This window comes from Phocoena sinus, chromosome 4, assembly GCF_008692025.1.
Source record: "Phocoena sinus isolate mPhoSin1 chromosome 4, mPhoSin1.pri, whole genome shotgun sequence".
Classification (NCBI taxonomy): Eukaryota; Metazoa; Chordata; class Mammalia; order Artiodactyla; family Phocoenidae; genus Phocoena; species Phocoena sinus.
Genome location: NC_045766.1, coordinates 66808710 through 66825597, shown reverse-complemented (window position 1 = coordinate 66825597; position 16888 = coordinate 66808710). Strand labels below are relative to the sequence as shown.

Sequence of the window (16888 nt, the reverse complement as noted above, 5' to 3'; positions counted from 1 at the left end):
CAACGGGCCCTCTAGGGTTTTCCTCACAGCCGGAGAGAGGGAGCTTCCACGTGAAGGTGAAGGACGCTGCAAACTGCGAGGTCACGGACAAATTTCAGAAAATGATGAAAGCCCTATCCTCGCTAAGCCGGCTTTTCTTCCTCTCTAAAAAGGGAGTAATCATGTCCATTCTGCAACCTCGAATGGACCCCACGCGTCAGGCTCTGCCCCACCCCACCCCACCCCCGGGCTGGCCCCCAGCGGGGCTGGCTCTCTGGCTGGCACTGGGGTGTGAGGGCCCTGGCCTCCCGGCGGCTTCAGCCGGGAGCCTGCAGGGCGCGCGCTGAGCGCCGGCAGCGAGCAGCGAGCAGAGGCTCGGGCAGCAGGAGGAGCGTGTGAGCTGTGGGCGTCCCTTTAAGAGCGGCCGTCCGAGCCGGCCTCCGCCTCTCAGTCTGCCGAGCGCCGCCGGTCACCTGAGGCTCTCGGGTCAACCGGCTGGCGGCGGGGCCGGCGATCTCGCCCGCGGAGCCGAGAGACGGGGCCTGGACGCCAAGTGCCCAGAGCCGACTGCGAGCGTGGCCGGCCGGCGCCCGTCCGCGGCGGAGGATGCGGGAGCGTATCTGGGCGCAGCTGCCTATGCTGCTGCCCTGGCTACTGCTGCCGCCGCCGCTGTGGGGCGGCCCCCCGGACGGCCGGTTCTCGGAGCGCGAGCCCGAGCCCGGGCCTCTGCAGCCCTTCGACCTGCTCTACGCCAGCGGCGTGGCCGCCTACTACAGCGGGGACTACGAGGTGGCCGTGCGCGACCTAGAAGCGGCGCTGCGCAGCCACCGGCGCCTGCGGGAGATCCGCGCACGCTGCGCCCGCCACTGCGCCGCGCGCCGCCCGCTCGTGCCCCCCGGCGCTGGCCCAGGGGCCGAGCTGCCCTTCTTCCGCGCCTTGCTTGAACGGGCGCGCTGCTACCGCAGTTGCCAGAGCCAGCGCCTCGGGGGCCCCGCGTCCCGCCACCGCGCCAGCGAGGATGTGCGCAGCGACTTCCAGCGCCGAGTGCCCTACAACTACCTGCAGCGGGCCTACATCAAGGTACCCGGAGCGCACACCTCACGCCCCTCGCTGCCCTGGGATGCGCTCCAGCCCTCCCCGCGGCTCCCGTCTCTTGGCCGGCGCGCTGCTCCTTAGCGAGTCTGACTGGGTCTCCTTTAACGGTTCTGTCTCATGTGTGGATCTACATAGCTGGTGGCCCGAGCTCTGTAACCAACACTCGATGGATTTGGGCAAGCCATTAGCTCTCTCGGCATCCACTTCTCTCTCAAAAAGAGGACTGTACTGATAAGACGTTTAAAGTACCCATTCAGCACTAATGTCTGAACGTTGGTAGAGCCGGGTCTAGTATAAGGTCTCCTCTCGCTTCATTCCCTGGTCTAGCTTCACCCAGTTTCTCTTCCATCTCCGCTCCCTCATCCCTCCTACAAGCTAGTCTGCACCTTTTCTTTGAAGTTTAAAAGAGAGCGGTCTCAAAACAGCAGAGTTAAAAGTAGACTTGCTCCGAAACCCATCCCTCTGTCTTTTCCCCTGCACTTAGCACAAAAAGGGAAGATCAAAGGTTAAAGAGGAGGTATGCATGGAAGAGGTGAATCTGTGTGAGACAGTCTCACTAAAAGTACCCAAAGTGCTGACTCTTTCTCCTTTGATAGAAGGCTTCCAGTTTCTGGAGGTAAGCATCGGACTGAGTTATTCACCACCAGATGCTCCCTCTTTCTGGTTTTATTTTTGTGTATTCAACTTGCCTGAAGTTAGTGCCAGGAGGCAGACAGTGTATACTGACATCTTCCCTACATTCACAGTTTTAAAGATCTAAGTGAATGCTCCGGCAGAGAGAATTTAGCCTGTGTTCCTTAATCTCCCACTCTCACTCATCCATGTTGCTCTGAACTTACACTTTCTCCCCCTTCTGCCTTTCTGTGTCAGTATATCAATGTCTGTTCTCCAGCTGTTGGAGAAGTGGCAGCTTTGGGGGTTGGTTGGTTGGCCATGCCAGCCAATGGACCAGGCTGCATTTCTGGAGTGGTGAAAATACACACCAGGTGCTGATATTCTAATGTCTTTTGCAGCTCATCCCACAAGGTCTCTGAGCTCACAGTTGGTAGGGCTCTCTGCAGATTTGCAGTTTTGGGTAGAGTTCAGGAAATCACAGCTGTAACTAACTCTTTAACTCCCAATGCTCTGGCTAAGTTGCTAGATTTAGTATCTTGGGCAAGAAATAAGGAGAAAGCCTGAATCCTTTCCAGGATTTGTCTTCTATTTGCTTGTGCCTGCTGAAGCATTTGCTGAGGCATGTATTAAGTATAAATCTGCTTTCTTTTAAATGAGTGGCACAGTTTTTGGTGGTCTTTAGAGAAATCAGTCAGTAGCAGGCAGAGAGGGGCTTGTGAGTACCCGACAGCTGAAGATATACTAAGCTAGTTCCCAGAGCAGAGTGTGGGTGGTCGGGTTTGGTCGCCCTGTAATACTGTCTTCCCAGGAGTCTCAGATGTGAGGTTGGTAGTCCTGTTGATTGTTCTGTCACACATCTTGGGCACATTTTCCTTTCTCAGGTCTGGAAAAGGAATGCATATTTATTTTCACTTCTATAAAAATAAATAACCACGAGGTAACTCTCAAAATGTGAGTGTCTTTGGTTCTGTAATTACACTTGCTTCACTGCTGATGTTAACATTTATCATTCTCCTGCTCCCATCTCCTGGTTGGAGGTCAAAGAAGATGAAGCCATAGGTTTAACATGCCTCAGTTTTTTTCAGTGAATTGATTACAGGAGAGAGTCACTCACAGGTAGCTCTGTGGGTGAACTACTGGCTGTGGTCTGATGAACCAATGAAGTTTAAGAAGTCCTTTCAAAATTATGTGAGTTCATGTGCTAATTTCTGTTTTACTGGCAATGTTTCTGAGAGCAGAACAAATCTTGCATCTGCTTCCTGTTCACCTCCACTCCGATAGGTACAATTTCTACATAATTGATAATCTCATAAGGAGGAAATCTTCTTACCCCTTTGGAAATTCATTTTTGATGGGTTGGAGTTTACAGGAGCATCTTTATGAACATCAAATAAGGTGTTCCCTCCCCGCAAGAACGCCACAATTTTAGCCTTTGCTTGGCTTCCTGGGAATTTCACTCATAAATACACACACACACACACACACACACACACACACACACACAATCTTCTGAGAGCAAAACAAAACTCTCAAAATAATGGTATCTTTGGGCTCTGACAGGTTTGAATCCTAAAGTGTTCATTCCCTGAAGATAGAGGGGTTCCCTGCACATAATCATGGTACCTTGTGTTGCTTACTTACTTTGGACATCAGTGATCCAGTCTGCATTTGAAAAGAATAATCCTGGGCCAGATTGAATTCAGTGAGGACTTTGTAGCCAAGATTTGAGAATTGTGAATCCTGTAATATGGTCAGAACTAGCAGAATTCCTAGAGATAAGGAAACACATTTATTCTCAGCTAGGGGTTTGCAAACTGTAGAAGCTCTTGGGAGATGCTGTTCCTCCCCCAAATCCCAGTTAGTGAGCTACTGATGGAAGCGGATTCTTTATGCTAGAGTGTTGGAAGGGAAAGATTGAGAATTGTGAAATCTAAGGCCTGTTGAGATCAATTTCTCATTTCACAGATGAGGAAAGGGAAATCCAGACAAGGGAAGGGGCTCACCCAGTGTCACATATGATTTGATTTGATGAATTGAGCACAGGACTGGGAGTCAGGGGTCTGGGATCTGCCAATAATTGGTCATGCCTGTGCACATCCACTGTCCCGTGGAGTCACCTCAGGTCCCAGGGAATGCTCTGTCCCCAGGGCTATCCTTTTGCCAGATTTGGACAGCTCCAGGAATGAGTCAGTCCTTGTCCTGTGGGGTAACAGACACTCACTGCATTTATCTTAAGGGCTATTCTGTAGAATCTTCCTTAAGCCCTGGCATGCTGGGAAATCCTCTGGACAGCTACGAGGTGGTAGTTCCACTTAGATCCTATCCACACTTTTTTGTTTAAAGACAGGGTGAGACTCTTCAAACTTTCAAATTTTATTATTTCAGATTGTAAGATATAACTCATGATTCACAGCCTAAAACCTAAGATAAAGCTTTTATCAGAGCAGTCTCTCCTCGGAAACCTTCGCTGGTTTCCCCTTGCTTCTGTATAGAGCCCACAGTGTTGAATACAGCACCCCTCAGCCTGGCTGCCCCTTAACTTTACAGGCCCAGTCTCCTCCCACTCTGCCGTCCTTCAGCTAGAGGGAACAATGGATGCTTAATCTTACGTGTCTGACACTCTGCACATCTGGGTTTATTTATTCTTCTTTGGGAGACATGTAGGCTCTGGCATGGGGTTGATCTGGGATTGAACTTTAGTTCTTCAATCTCTAGCTCTGTGACTGCGAGCAAATCACATAAACTTTCTAAGCTTTAGTTTCCCCATCTGCAAAATGGGGAGATAATGGGACCTACCTGACTGGTTTAGGTTTAAGAGAGGATTTATATAAAGCACCGGGGACAGGGCCCATTTCTGTTTCCAGAAACACTGGAGATGTATCTCTTATTATTGTAACAGTAGATTTTCCCACCTTCTTCTCTATGTGTTCAAATGGTAAGTGTACTAGCACAAATATACCTATTTCTGTGAGATCCTCTTTCACTCTCTCTGCAACCTCCAACAATCCATCATTTCTCGCTCCTCTGAATGTCCACAGTAAAGAATATGTTCCTCTCATATCATGTTTCACTTTTAACCTTGTTTTGGAGAAATTCATATATTTGTTCATCACTTAATGTGAGCTCCCTGAGATCAAGAATGGTCACAGTCATTTTTGTACCTCCTAAAGTAGGAGTTTCCAGATCTGGAAGATCAGCAGATGGATGATTATTATGAATCCCCTGGGCATTAAAAATGTGATTTAAAATTGGAGATTTAGGTTCAGTAGGTCTGAGTTGGGTCTCAGCATTTATATTCCCCTCAAATACCTAAAACAGGGGGCAGTAGCAGTAAATGCTCAGTGTATGTTTGTTGAATGAATGATAGTTTGGTTGCTCGTGTATGAAATATTGTTGAAAAAGATTTCTGTGTGGCGGCAGAAGGTATTCTCAAATTAGTTATTTGGTTTCCTGACTGGTCAGTTGGGGGAGAAAGTTATAGGAGGACTGTAGATTGCTTGACTTTTCACTCTCTTCTACTTTCAAGTTCCGGCTAATGTTGCAAACCTCCTTTCCCTCCCCCTCCATTGTTTTTTCTAATTTAATCCTTATTTCCTAAAACTATGCTTCGGAAAATTCTTGACACGCTGTTCCTGTTTTATGTACATTTGTGGAATTTAAACAAATGTAAGCGAGATCCTTTTCTTTTTTTTAATCTGTGTACTTTATAATCAGGAATACTTTGACAGTATCTGTTTTTCTTTCAGTGTTCCCAACCATTTAGTTAAAGAAAAAAAATTAAAAAAAAAAAAGACAACCAGTGCTGCTTATTTATGTTTTTTACTTAAAACAAGCTTGCCCCTCCATGTTTTGTTTCTAAGTTGGTGCTTTGTGCTATTTGACCTTTCTTTTTCTTCTTAAGATTGGGGGAGGGGGGGAGGAAATGCAATTAAGTTAGGCGATTCTATCTCCCTCCTAGAGTCAGCTCCCCAAACTTCCTTTTTCTTGACCATAATTTATTTTATTAGTGGTTTCTAGAAAAGAGAAAAAGTAAGTTCAAGGATTTTCCTCACTCTTATTCTGCTTTATCAACTTCTTTCTCTTTCTAGATGAAGGCCTTTAAAAAAGTTTGAAACGTAGGCCACATGACATGATACATATTCTATTAGTTCAGAATAAAAACTTTTCCCAAATCCCATATTTCAATCTCTTTTTACCTATATGTAGACTATGTACATTTTGTCCCCAAATTATTTCAAATAGGAAGTTGATTTTATGTCTTCTTGAAATAGTTGTTTTGAAGTTTCCTAGTGGTTATTTCCTCAAGGGATGAGACTATTTTTTTTCTTCTTACATTTGGTATTTTTCTTTTTTTTTGAGCTTGAATCATCAAAATTCACTAGTCATCATCTTTCTGTCCCACGCCTTAGGAAGGAAACCTGGGAGCTTCTTTGTGTAGCCAGCATTTAGTTCCTGTGTGCTAAGGAGATAGAATTTCTATTGTTTCCTTCCAGGGGGCTGACCATTTGAAGGCCCAGTCAGCTCTTTATCAGTCATCCATTGTGATTACAGTCAGTGCCACAGCAGCTTAAAATTCAATTAGATGAGGGAAGCACTTGCTTACAGGTTTTCTCCTATCTCAGTCTGGCGAGAAACAGGTATTCCTTTACAAGTTTTAATAAAAGAAAGTAATAAACTGCTTGTCTCCACAGATCCCATCTCTGAGGACCAAATGTATTCTGTCACGAATATCATTTGCTCAGTGATAAACTCCAAAGGGATAGGTGTGTGGTATTCTTTTGGGAATGTTTGATAAAATGTCAGTTTGCTTCGTGGATGGAGTTTGAAAATTCTGAAAAGTGCATGGGTTCACCTAAAATGAAAACTGATTGGATTTGGTGTAATAATGGTTCTTTTGTATTACTAAGGAATTGAGTAAACTTGGGTGTCTTAGAATCCCGGATCTTGGAGAGCTGGAAGGAACTCCAAGAGAGCATCTTGTTCAACCCTCTCTCTCCAAGTTAAATAATTGGTTTGTGGCAGTGAAGCAGGGGTGAGAGAGGGAGGGATAAGTATTTTCCTTAAGAAATGCGGTCTTGCAAGGGTGAGGAGTGATAATTATTAAAACGGTAAAAATGCTACAGCTTGAAGGAACCTCAGAAATCATGAAGAAGTCTATCCCTGTCACTTAATAGCTGATGACACTGGCCTCAGAGGTTTCAGGACGAATCAAGGAGGGTGAGCAAGTTGAACTGAGTTGGAATGTAAATATTTTAATATAGTCCAGTGCTTTTTCCAGACTCTGTGCAGTGGGTATTGCTACCTCCTGAGGGGCAGTCCGGTGAATCAGTGGTGCCACTGAGACCTGCGGTGGACCTGGTGCCTCCAGCGACAGTGCTGATACAAGGCCCTGCTTCCTGGACTACCTCACCCACCCTGCATTTTCATTCACGTGATAAGTTGGCCCCTTAGCCAAGAGTCACTGTTGTCTGGTGGAAAATTTTGCATTTCTCATTAGGAAAAATAATTTCTCCTGTCTTTTTTTCCATTCAGCTTTTCTCCTATAATTCTTTTTCTGTCCTTTTATGCATCCGTCCTTTCCTGCTGTCTGACTTCCTAGCTATGTAATTTCCATGAGAGCTGGCCCTCATTTGCCAAATGGCCCAAACATATCTTTAAAAAAAAATGATTTGTAGTCAGCCTTCTGCATGGTATGTTTCAGTGCCATGTGTATGATTTTGGGGGTTTAGTACTGAGGAGAGCTGCAGGCTATAGTCAGAAGAAGCTGATTTCACTTGACCACACCCCTCTCTGCTTTACTTTGTTTTCTATACTTATTTCTCTCTTTCTCTCCTTTCACGTTCCGTGTCTTACTGTTGATCTACACAGTGAAATTACTTCTACAAAGGAGAGGGTTGTTGGGATCAATCAAGGGAGGAGAGAAGTAGGTAGTGGTAGAGGTAATGTTACGGCTTTGGTTCTAATAAAATGAAGGCCATACAGCTTCTTATTTAATTTGCTCCACAGACATAGGCATCTACTATGAAATTCTTTTTATGTCCCTTTTCCCCATATGATTTGTGCGTGAGTTGAGCATATGTTGGGAAAGATATTCATTTCCCTCTCCTCTCGGCTCCCCATCTTTCTGCAACTGCTCCCTGCCACGTTCATAGAACATTTGTGTCCCCATCCTCCCATTTTAAAGATGGGAAAATAAAATCTGAAAAAGAATCAAGTTGTCCAAATTTATCCAGCAATTTAATGGAAGAGTCAGGATTAGAATCTAAGAATCCCAATTCCCACCTCTGTGACATTGCCGATGACCACTACTTGTAAGACACACACTGAAACCACAAACTTAACAAAATTAATTTGACACACATAGCATGCCAGTTACATTATTTGCCAAATGGGATAGACCCTGAAAATAAAAGCTACCTTATGCAATGTTATTCCTTGCAGTACTATTCTGCCCATTTCTGGGAAAAACTCATAAACAGGCCCCTGGATTAATGGTATTCCCCCAATAAATCTAATGAAAATGAATGAGGCAAAGAATCTTCTTTGGAAGGGAAATGAAGGTATAAGAGCCAGAAGGAGGGAGATCCAAGAAGTCAGATTTTCCAGAAGTTCAGGGCTATCAGAATGATCCTGCTGGAATTCATTATCTACAAATAATGGGCTGAGTTTTTGTGCAAGTAATGAGACACTGCTGAAGACTACAGTGTAATTATACTGGAACTCTGGAAAAGGAATGGAGAAAAGCAAAAGATATAATAAAATAAATAAATCTAAAACAAAACAGAGAAATTGTTAACAAACCCTGAATCACAGGAAAGTTAATTCAGCCAATTTTGATTTATTCTTTCTGCTTGAATGCTAATTTTTTAGTTTTCACTTCGTCAAGATTAATAAGCTTGCACAAAAAAATCAACACATAATGAGGACACCAGACACAGTGAATTACCTTAAAGCCAGATTTGGCCGTTTTCAAAAATGATCTCAAATTATAGTATCAAAGATTAATCCAGAAGACCATAAAAAAATTATTTCCCCACTGAAGTAAGAATTATTTCTTAGTAATATTTTTCAGATTGAATCCAGGATCAACAATCAGCATTTGATTGTAGTACAAGGCATTTAGAAATGCCACTAGGGACAGAGACTTCTCACAGACAATTATTGTTTCAATAGGATGATCAAGGGCTCAATTACACAGTGGAATCTGCGGGTATTCATGTCAGTAGGCATTTAAACTGGAGTTTCTCAACTTTGACTTATTGCCATTTGGGATGGATAATTCTTTGTTGTGATGGGCTGTCTTGTGCATTTCAGGACGGTTAGCAGCATCCCTGGCCTTTACCTACTCAACAGCAGTAGCAACACACTTCACCTTGCTTCTAAGCTGTGACAACCAAAAATGTCTCTATACATTGCAAAATGTCTCTTGGGGTCAAAATCACCCCACACTGAGAACCACTGATTTAAACATGTAACCATGTTTAACATAACTGGGCATTGACATTTGACAAGTACAAATCAAGTTTTGGACAACCCATATGCTAGATGGTAGTATACCCACTGATGAATCATGATATTTATGAAAAAGTTTGGCTATAGCTTCATATCTTTTATGAGGGGAATTCCATTGGAAATAGAGCCTCTTTCTGCAAGATGCAAATCACTGGGCTTATATCCCTTAGCTGGTCCTGCCCGTGGCTGCGCTGATTCAGCTTGTAGGAAAGACCAGAGTATCTGGCTTCTCTCTACTTATTATCTGAACATGACAGGACAGGTTACTTTAGCAATACAAACTAACACCTTTCAATCGCGAACTCCAACCTCCAGAATTAATGTGTTTTTCATTCAACTCGGAAAGTACCCGAACTCAGTCATGTAAAAGTAATCCACTGCAACTCTTGGTTTTCTTGGGGTTAGTTCTTTATCACATATACTCTTAGAAAGCAGCTTGACTCAAACCCCAAATGCCATCTTATAGAAGGCTGGAAAGTGGGGAATATGGGAGGGGGTCAGAGGAAAGAAGAAATGATTGTGAGATTGAGAGAGTGAGAGTCAGAGGGTGTCTCAGTCCTTTTGGGCTGATATAACAGAAGACCATACGCTGGTGGCTTATAAACAACAAACATTTAATTCTCAGAGTTCTGGAAGCTGGGAGGCGAAGATCATGGTGCCTGCAGATATGGTGTCTGGTGAGAGTCTTGCTTTGCTCTGACCTCACATTGCAGGAAGGTTTCTGGAGCCTCTTTTATAAGGGCATGAACTCCATTCATGAGGGCTCTGCCTTCATGACCTAATCAGCTCCCACATGCCTGCTTTCTAATACCTTGGGGACTAGGTTTCAACATATGAATGTTGGGGGAACACAAACATTCATACCATAGCGGAGGAAGATGCAGAAATAGATGGAGGAAGATGAAGAGATGATAGCAAAAATTAGGTAAAGGAAGGCAAGAACAATAAATCAAAAAGTCCAAGCAGGACTCCACATGTGAAGGGAGTTTACACAAAACAAACATGGGGGAGGAGATATGGGGATATACGTATATGTAGAGCTGATTCACTTTGTTATACAGCAGAAACGAACACACCATTGTAAAGCAATTATACTCCAATAAAGGTGTTAAAAAGCAAACAAACAACAAAAAACAAACATGGATGTTGCATCCTCTGAAATCCATGTCACTGTAATAAAACCAATCATCCGGAAGCAGATGTTGGTCTTTCTTCACTCCTGTAATGCCAAAGGCCCCATACTTGGCTGAGATGTTTCTGCCTTGATACAGCCCAGGGTAGCAGAGCCACTCAGTTTCCTGGTGAAACAGAGAAGGAAGGAATGGCTTTGGGGCAGATTCCACATGCACAACAGTGAATATTTACCAACTGTTAAGGGAGATGCCACTTTGCCATTTCAGGTTTCTTTGAAATCCTAGGTGTAGCCAAATGTTCCCCATTTCTTCATTTTGCAATAGGGGAAACCGATTAAATGGTTACATGGTATGTCTGAGATCACACAGCTAGTCGGTAATAGAGTCAGAATCTGAATCCAGGTTTTTCTGATGACAAAATTGGGGTTCTTTTTTACTTCTCACACTTTGGGTTTTGACATGGAACAGGCTTATGTTCAAAAGAGTCCTGCCTTTTATTAGTTATGTGACACTGGAAAAGTTCACATGTATGAACCTGAGTTTCTTATCTGGAAAATGGGGATAATCACACCACTTCACTGGCTTCTTGTGAGAAGTTAATTTTAAAAAAAGTGTTGTGGGCTTACTTAGGTCAGCATTGACACAGAAGTACAGTTGACCCTTGAATGACATGGGTTTGTGCTATGGGGGCCCATGAGTTTTTCGGTAGTGAATACTACAGCACTATATGATCCCCAGTTGTTGAATCCACAGATTCAGAACCGTGAATAAGGAGGACCAACTGTACATCATATGTGATTTTCAACCACGCAGTTGTGGGTGCTTCTATCCCTCCATGTTGTTCAAGGGTCAACTGTACTTATTCCTTGCCTCATAGCTGCTATGGAGAGAGAAAATTTGTAAGGGAATATGAAAGGCAAAAGAATAGATAGGCAAATATATCATGATAAACTGAGACGATAATTACATGTACAGTAGGTAGAGAAAACTTGGGGACACACAAAACAGGAACTTTACCTGCTCAGTTGGAGCTACTGACTTCAAGTTTGATTCTCTAGACATTGGAGCATATGCTTAGCAGTCTCCTTTCACCATCAGACTAAAACAAGTCATCTTCTTAATGAAAACTTGGGATTGCTGTTTGCTGTTTTGAGAAAAGTCCTTTTGCTCTCTCCCCATTACATTCTCTAACCCTCTGATTTCACAATTTCCTGAGATTGTGGCCTCTTCTTTGTATTTTTCAAAAAATAGACTCTGTTCAAACACATTCCAAACCTTCACTGTTTCCTATTAACAGATAAAATCTCTTCCCACAGACCAACACATCTTGGGAATTTTAAACCCCTTTAAATCTCTTCACCACCCTGATCTCAGGTACTCCTGGGAGATGGCCTAGGTGTGGGAATCAACAAACATCTCATCACAGATACCAAAAATAAGACCGCTTCTTGTATAACAGTCAGGCAAGTGGAAGAGTAGCTCAAATAAAAATATAGTGAGTTATGAGTCTAGGAATCAAGCAATTTAGGCCCTGTCTCCAATGGTGGCACTAATGCCTTGAGGTCTCCATTTGGACAAGGGCACAGTTGGACCAGATGGTTTATAAGAACTCTGCTACCTCTGCCTGAGATTCTAAAATACTTCAGTGGACTGGTACACTGTGAGCCAACCATCTACCTATGGAAAAGAAAAATGATGAGATAAAGTAATGGAATACAAAGCAGTATAATGGAGATAAAGGAAGTTTAAAAGGTCAAAAGAAGGGAGGTAATTTCAGTGTGTCTGATGCTCTAGTCCTCGCCTTTGGACAATCAGTCATTTTAAAGTAAAGGTTGAAGAAGGACACACTAATGTTTAATTTGGTGGTACTTTAAGAGGTACAAGATAAACTAGGGCACATTCAGGAAGGACAAAAACATATAGATAAAAGACTCAAAACTATGTTTTATGAGAAACAGTTGAAATAGGGATGAGTAGACTAAATAAAAAAAGAGGTTTTAAAAAGATCGTTATCTGAGACAATTGTTCTTGATCTTTATGGCACCTAGGAATTGAACAAGTAGGCCGAAGTAACAGAAGTTATAGAAAACAGGACCTTGGCTCAGATATGGAAGACTTTCCTAACACTGACAGCTGTCAGATATAATACATAGCCCAAAAAGAAGGTGTTCAAACATAAGTCAGGCAAATGCCTAAACAGGGAAGTTGCATTTAAGGTTTAAACATTAAAGCAATGTTGAGATAGATAAGATTTAACATATTTTCCAATCCAGAGTTAATAAGACTCCATGATCTTATGAAATGAAAATGTCTTATACCCACAGATGGTGTATCATTAAAGACTTTTTCATTGGAAAAAATCTTACAGCTTTTTCTCTATCCTGCTTCTTAATTCTGGCTAATGTAATCTTAGACCATGGTCACCAGCACACTCCCTATAAATAACTTACATAAGGCAAAAAAGGAAAGAAAAAAAAAAAACCCAACAGTGCCAAGGCCTTAAAACACACACGGAAACACACACACACACACACACACACACACACACACACACACACGGAATATTTAGCAGTAATAATATCCATATGTATGATCTGCATCAGTCCTTTGATTTCTGGCTCAAGTATCTCTGAGATAACATCTGAAAAGGATTTAATTGCATAGTACCAGTGAGAGTTTTAGGTTAAATGGGTAACAACTGATCAGAACAAACACGCTTAGGAATTGAAAGTGGGTGCACTCTCTTAGCGAGTGTATTATGGTATACTCGGAAAACCCAATTTTGTTCACAGAGCCTTGGCGCTGCTAATTTGCTTCGTTTGTGTGCTATCCCGAGGCTAAACTGAAAACCTTGCCCTATTCCACACTGTAGTTCAGTTATCAAACCTTTGCCAATGTCCATTCTGGTCAGTTTCACATATGAGTTGCTAGGGGGTCTGCCCAGATCATCATATTTAAGAACATTTAAAGGATATTAAATGTTCCTAAAGAATGTTTAAAAAAATCCCTTTATCTGGCTCCCTCTCCTCTGAAATTATTTTCTTACTCTCTAATTGGGAGGGGGAGGAGTGCCTGCTACCCTTGGGGAGGAGGGGAGTAGAAGTCCAGGCTCCCTGCCCTAGGAGCTGACCAAGGGCAGGGGACAGCAAGATTTTTTTCCCCTGGTGTTTGGCTGGAGTTGGGCAAGTATGATCACAGATGTTTCTATTTTGCTATGCCTCACTACTTCGGTTCTTTAACTAAAGGGAGCATGCTTTGGGGGGGGTCTTTTTTGTGTCTGCTCCCATTGGTATGTCCAGGTTGCAGGCAGAGTCCAATCACGGATATAAGGGAGACAAAAAGAAAACCCAGGAAATTCACCTCTGTGTTCAAGGGGCAGGTCCTTAGCCCGTCTGCCTCTTCATGCCACGGTTCAGAATCTTCCTGTGTCTGTCCGGAGTTTTTAGGTGTGCTTAAGAGAAGGTCTAGGGAGAAATGAATTTACTCCATCTTGTTCAGAATCAGAAGTCTTCATGTAGATTCTTTAAGTGATCTTTAAATTATAGTGACGAAAAAAAAAAAAAATTATAGTGACGATGATGATGAATACAATTTGAGTGGACTTTATTTAAAAAAACTCGAGGTAATCTTTGTTACCAATGCTTTACTGCAAAAAGCTACAGAGAAGCCTTTCTGATCTCTAAGAAAAATCTCTAGTCAGATCTCATCGCCACTTCCACCACAGCTGGGTTTATGTTAATGAGGTGACCTTTGGAAAGCACCTAAGGAGTGGGCTGGTTGCTGGGGAAACCAACGTTGATTGGGGGGTTGGAACTTTCAGTCCCACCCTCTGATTTCCAGGGAGGGGAGAGGGGCTAGAGGTTGAATCAGTCACCAGTGGCCAATGAGCTAATCAATCATGCTTGCATAATGAAGCCTCCATAAAACCTCAAATGAATGGGGTTTGGAGTGCTTCTGGATTGGTGAGCGTGTGGAGGTGCTGGGAGAGTAGGGCATTTGAAGAGGGCTTGGAAGTTCCGAGCCCCTTCCCCATACCTTGCCCTCTGTCTCTCATCCATTTGGTTGTTCCTGAGTTATATCCTTTTAGAATAAGCCAGTGATCTAGTGAGTTAAACAAAAAAAGTCTCACCACCACTAAATCAAACCTAAGTAGATCAACTGGACTGTGCTATGGTTCATATAAGGTTGTTAAGTCTTTCCTTAGAGGTGTAAAAAGTCCCAGCCCTTTATAGCTGAGTTGCCACCCGCCTGCCCTTTCACTTATTTATAGGTCCATAGAGGAGACCCCTCTGGAATACTGTGATTTAACTCTTCATAAATAAGTATGTGATCATTCCAGTTCATTTTCCCAGTAGGATATTTAATAAAGATTTACCTACCATGTTACATACGGGAAACCAATTTCATTTAGGGTTTAGAATAAGAAAAACGCTAAGTAACAATTCTCTTTTCTCTTTCTCACTGTCCCAAAATCCATATGACAGTCCCATAATCAATACTTCCTATGTTCCAGATTATTATGTGCAAGTCTTTGACCTCAACATGCACACATGGCTAACATCACTGATTCTTTACACTTGGTAGGAACTTGATACTTGTTTGTTGAAATTGAACTGTCAATTCTCCTAAGGCATGAATTTATCCCTTTAAGATACTCCATATAGTTAGGCATTTAAAAATGCCACTCTGTGCACTTGGTCATCATTTTTAAAGAGGGCTCTTTCGTGAGGGTGCCAAGTTCATAGGTCAATTTACGATTATTAATGTGAAGCTGGGTGGATGCACTAGAAACAGTGCCAGTTAGAGTAATGAGTTTGGAGACCGTGGCTCTAACTATAACTCTGGCACTAACTCTCTATGGTGATAAGATGATGAATTTCTCCTTTCTGGGCTTCAGTTCCTTCACTTATAAAATGAGGTAATTGGAATGTATAATCTTGAAAGTCTCTATTAACTTTAATATGTTTTAATGTTTGGCAGAATATATCCTTGATAAAACAAGGTCATTAAATGTTAGTAAACTGTGAAACTCTCAGCAATTAAACTGTTTGCACCTACCTCAATGTGGCCTCAGTAAATACTCGTATCTTACGCTCAACATTAAAAATTTTGATATTTAGACACTAAAATGGTAAGCTTAGGCAATATAAAATACTGAATATATTGAAGAGGAAAGCCAAATAGGCAAGCCTTTTGCAATCATAGAAGTAGTCTTTTTCACCAGTGTCAGTGTCCTGAAGAAATATTTTGATCTCATCACTCAATTCAAAAACTGTATCTCTCTTTTCTAAATTCAGTGTTAGAAAAAGTGTTGTATTTACTACACAGTTCTGCAGACTCCCTTCTGAAAATTTGTAAGCTAATAGTTAAGATTCAATTTTATTCAACATTTTCGTTATTTCCTGTAATGACAAGGACAAGGACAATGACAATGTCAAGATCAGGATATAAAACGTCAATACCAACTGTTCTCTACGAATAAAGCAGTTTTTTTTGCGGTACGCGGGCCTCTCACCGTTGTGGCCTCTCCCGTTGCGGAGCACAGGCTCCAGACGCGCAGGCTCAGCGGCCATGGCTCATGGGCCCACCCGCTCCGCGGCATGTGGGATCTTCGCGGACTGGGGCACGAACCCGCATCCCTTGCATCGGCAGGCGGACTCTCAACCACTGCGCCACCAGGGAAGCCCAAATAAAGCAGTTTTTAAGTATCGACATTCAGGCAAGACCTCTTATTTGAAATGTACTTTTTGTTTGCTGCATAAAAAAATCAGTGCTCTATCATCCACTTGGATTTCAACACATCTTGTTCCAACACACCCATGTTCTGATTCACATAATATTATGAGTTGAACTGGAACATTGAAGTCTTTTTCATGATGCATGGGCTTTTAGTGATAAATGAACAAGTTATTCCTGACTTTTCCCTTACATATGTACCAGTTGACCAGATGTGATTGATTCTTCTCTAGTGGATTATCCAACTATACAGTAAAATATAGTTATATCAAAACATATGATAGTAATTGTCCTTCCTCATTGTATGTATTGTATTATGTGACATTTTGCAGTCATTTAAAGATGGAATTTTTCCAGAAGCTCATTCTTCTTTCTTTCTAGTCATAATATGTGTTATTAATTTTAGACTCTTTTTTTTTTTTTTTTTTCGGTACGCGGGCCTCTCACTGTCGTGGCCTCTCCCGTTGCGGAGCACAGACTCCGGACGCGCAGGCTCAGCGGCCATGGCTCACTGGCCCAGCCGCCCCGCAGCATGTGGGATCTTCCCGGACGGGGGCACGAACCCGTGACCCCTGCATCGGCAGGCGGACTCTCAACCACTGCGCCACCAGGGAAGCCCCCTAGACTCTTTTTTATAAGCTTCTAGGCAGTAGTATTCAGTGTAATTATTTTTGCTATAAGGAGTGTAACTTTGCAAAATGTCTTTTTTTAATCAGTTATATTATTTTTGGTTCTGATGTTTGTTACTGTTTTTATCTCTACTATCAACTTTTGGTGAATCACTAAGAAACCATGTATCTTTTTCTTTTTTTTCTTTT

The 16888-nt window shown here is 42.6% G+C and overlaps 1 protein-coding gene across 1 annotated transcript in view; it reads left to right on the top strand.

Annotated features, from left to right (window-relative positions):
- Positions 1–421: 421 nt before the first annotated feature.
- Positions 422–16888, top strand: part of P3H2 (prolyl 3-hydroxylase 2) — a 156844-nt gene continuing 140377 nt past the window's right edge. Inside the window, exon 1 of the mRNA XM_032631111.1 lies at positions 422–1059. Within this exon, the coding sequence (XP_032487002.1) occupies positions 586–1059 (474 nt within the window). The 5' untranslated portion in view covers positions 422–585. The remainder of the gene's footprint in view (positions 1060–16888) is intronic.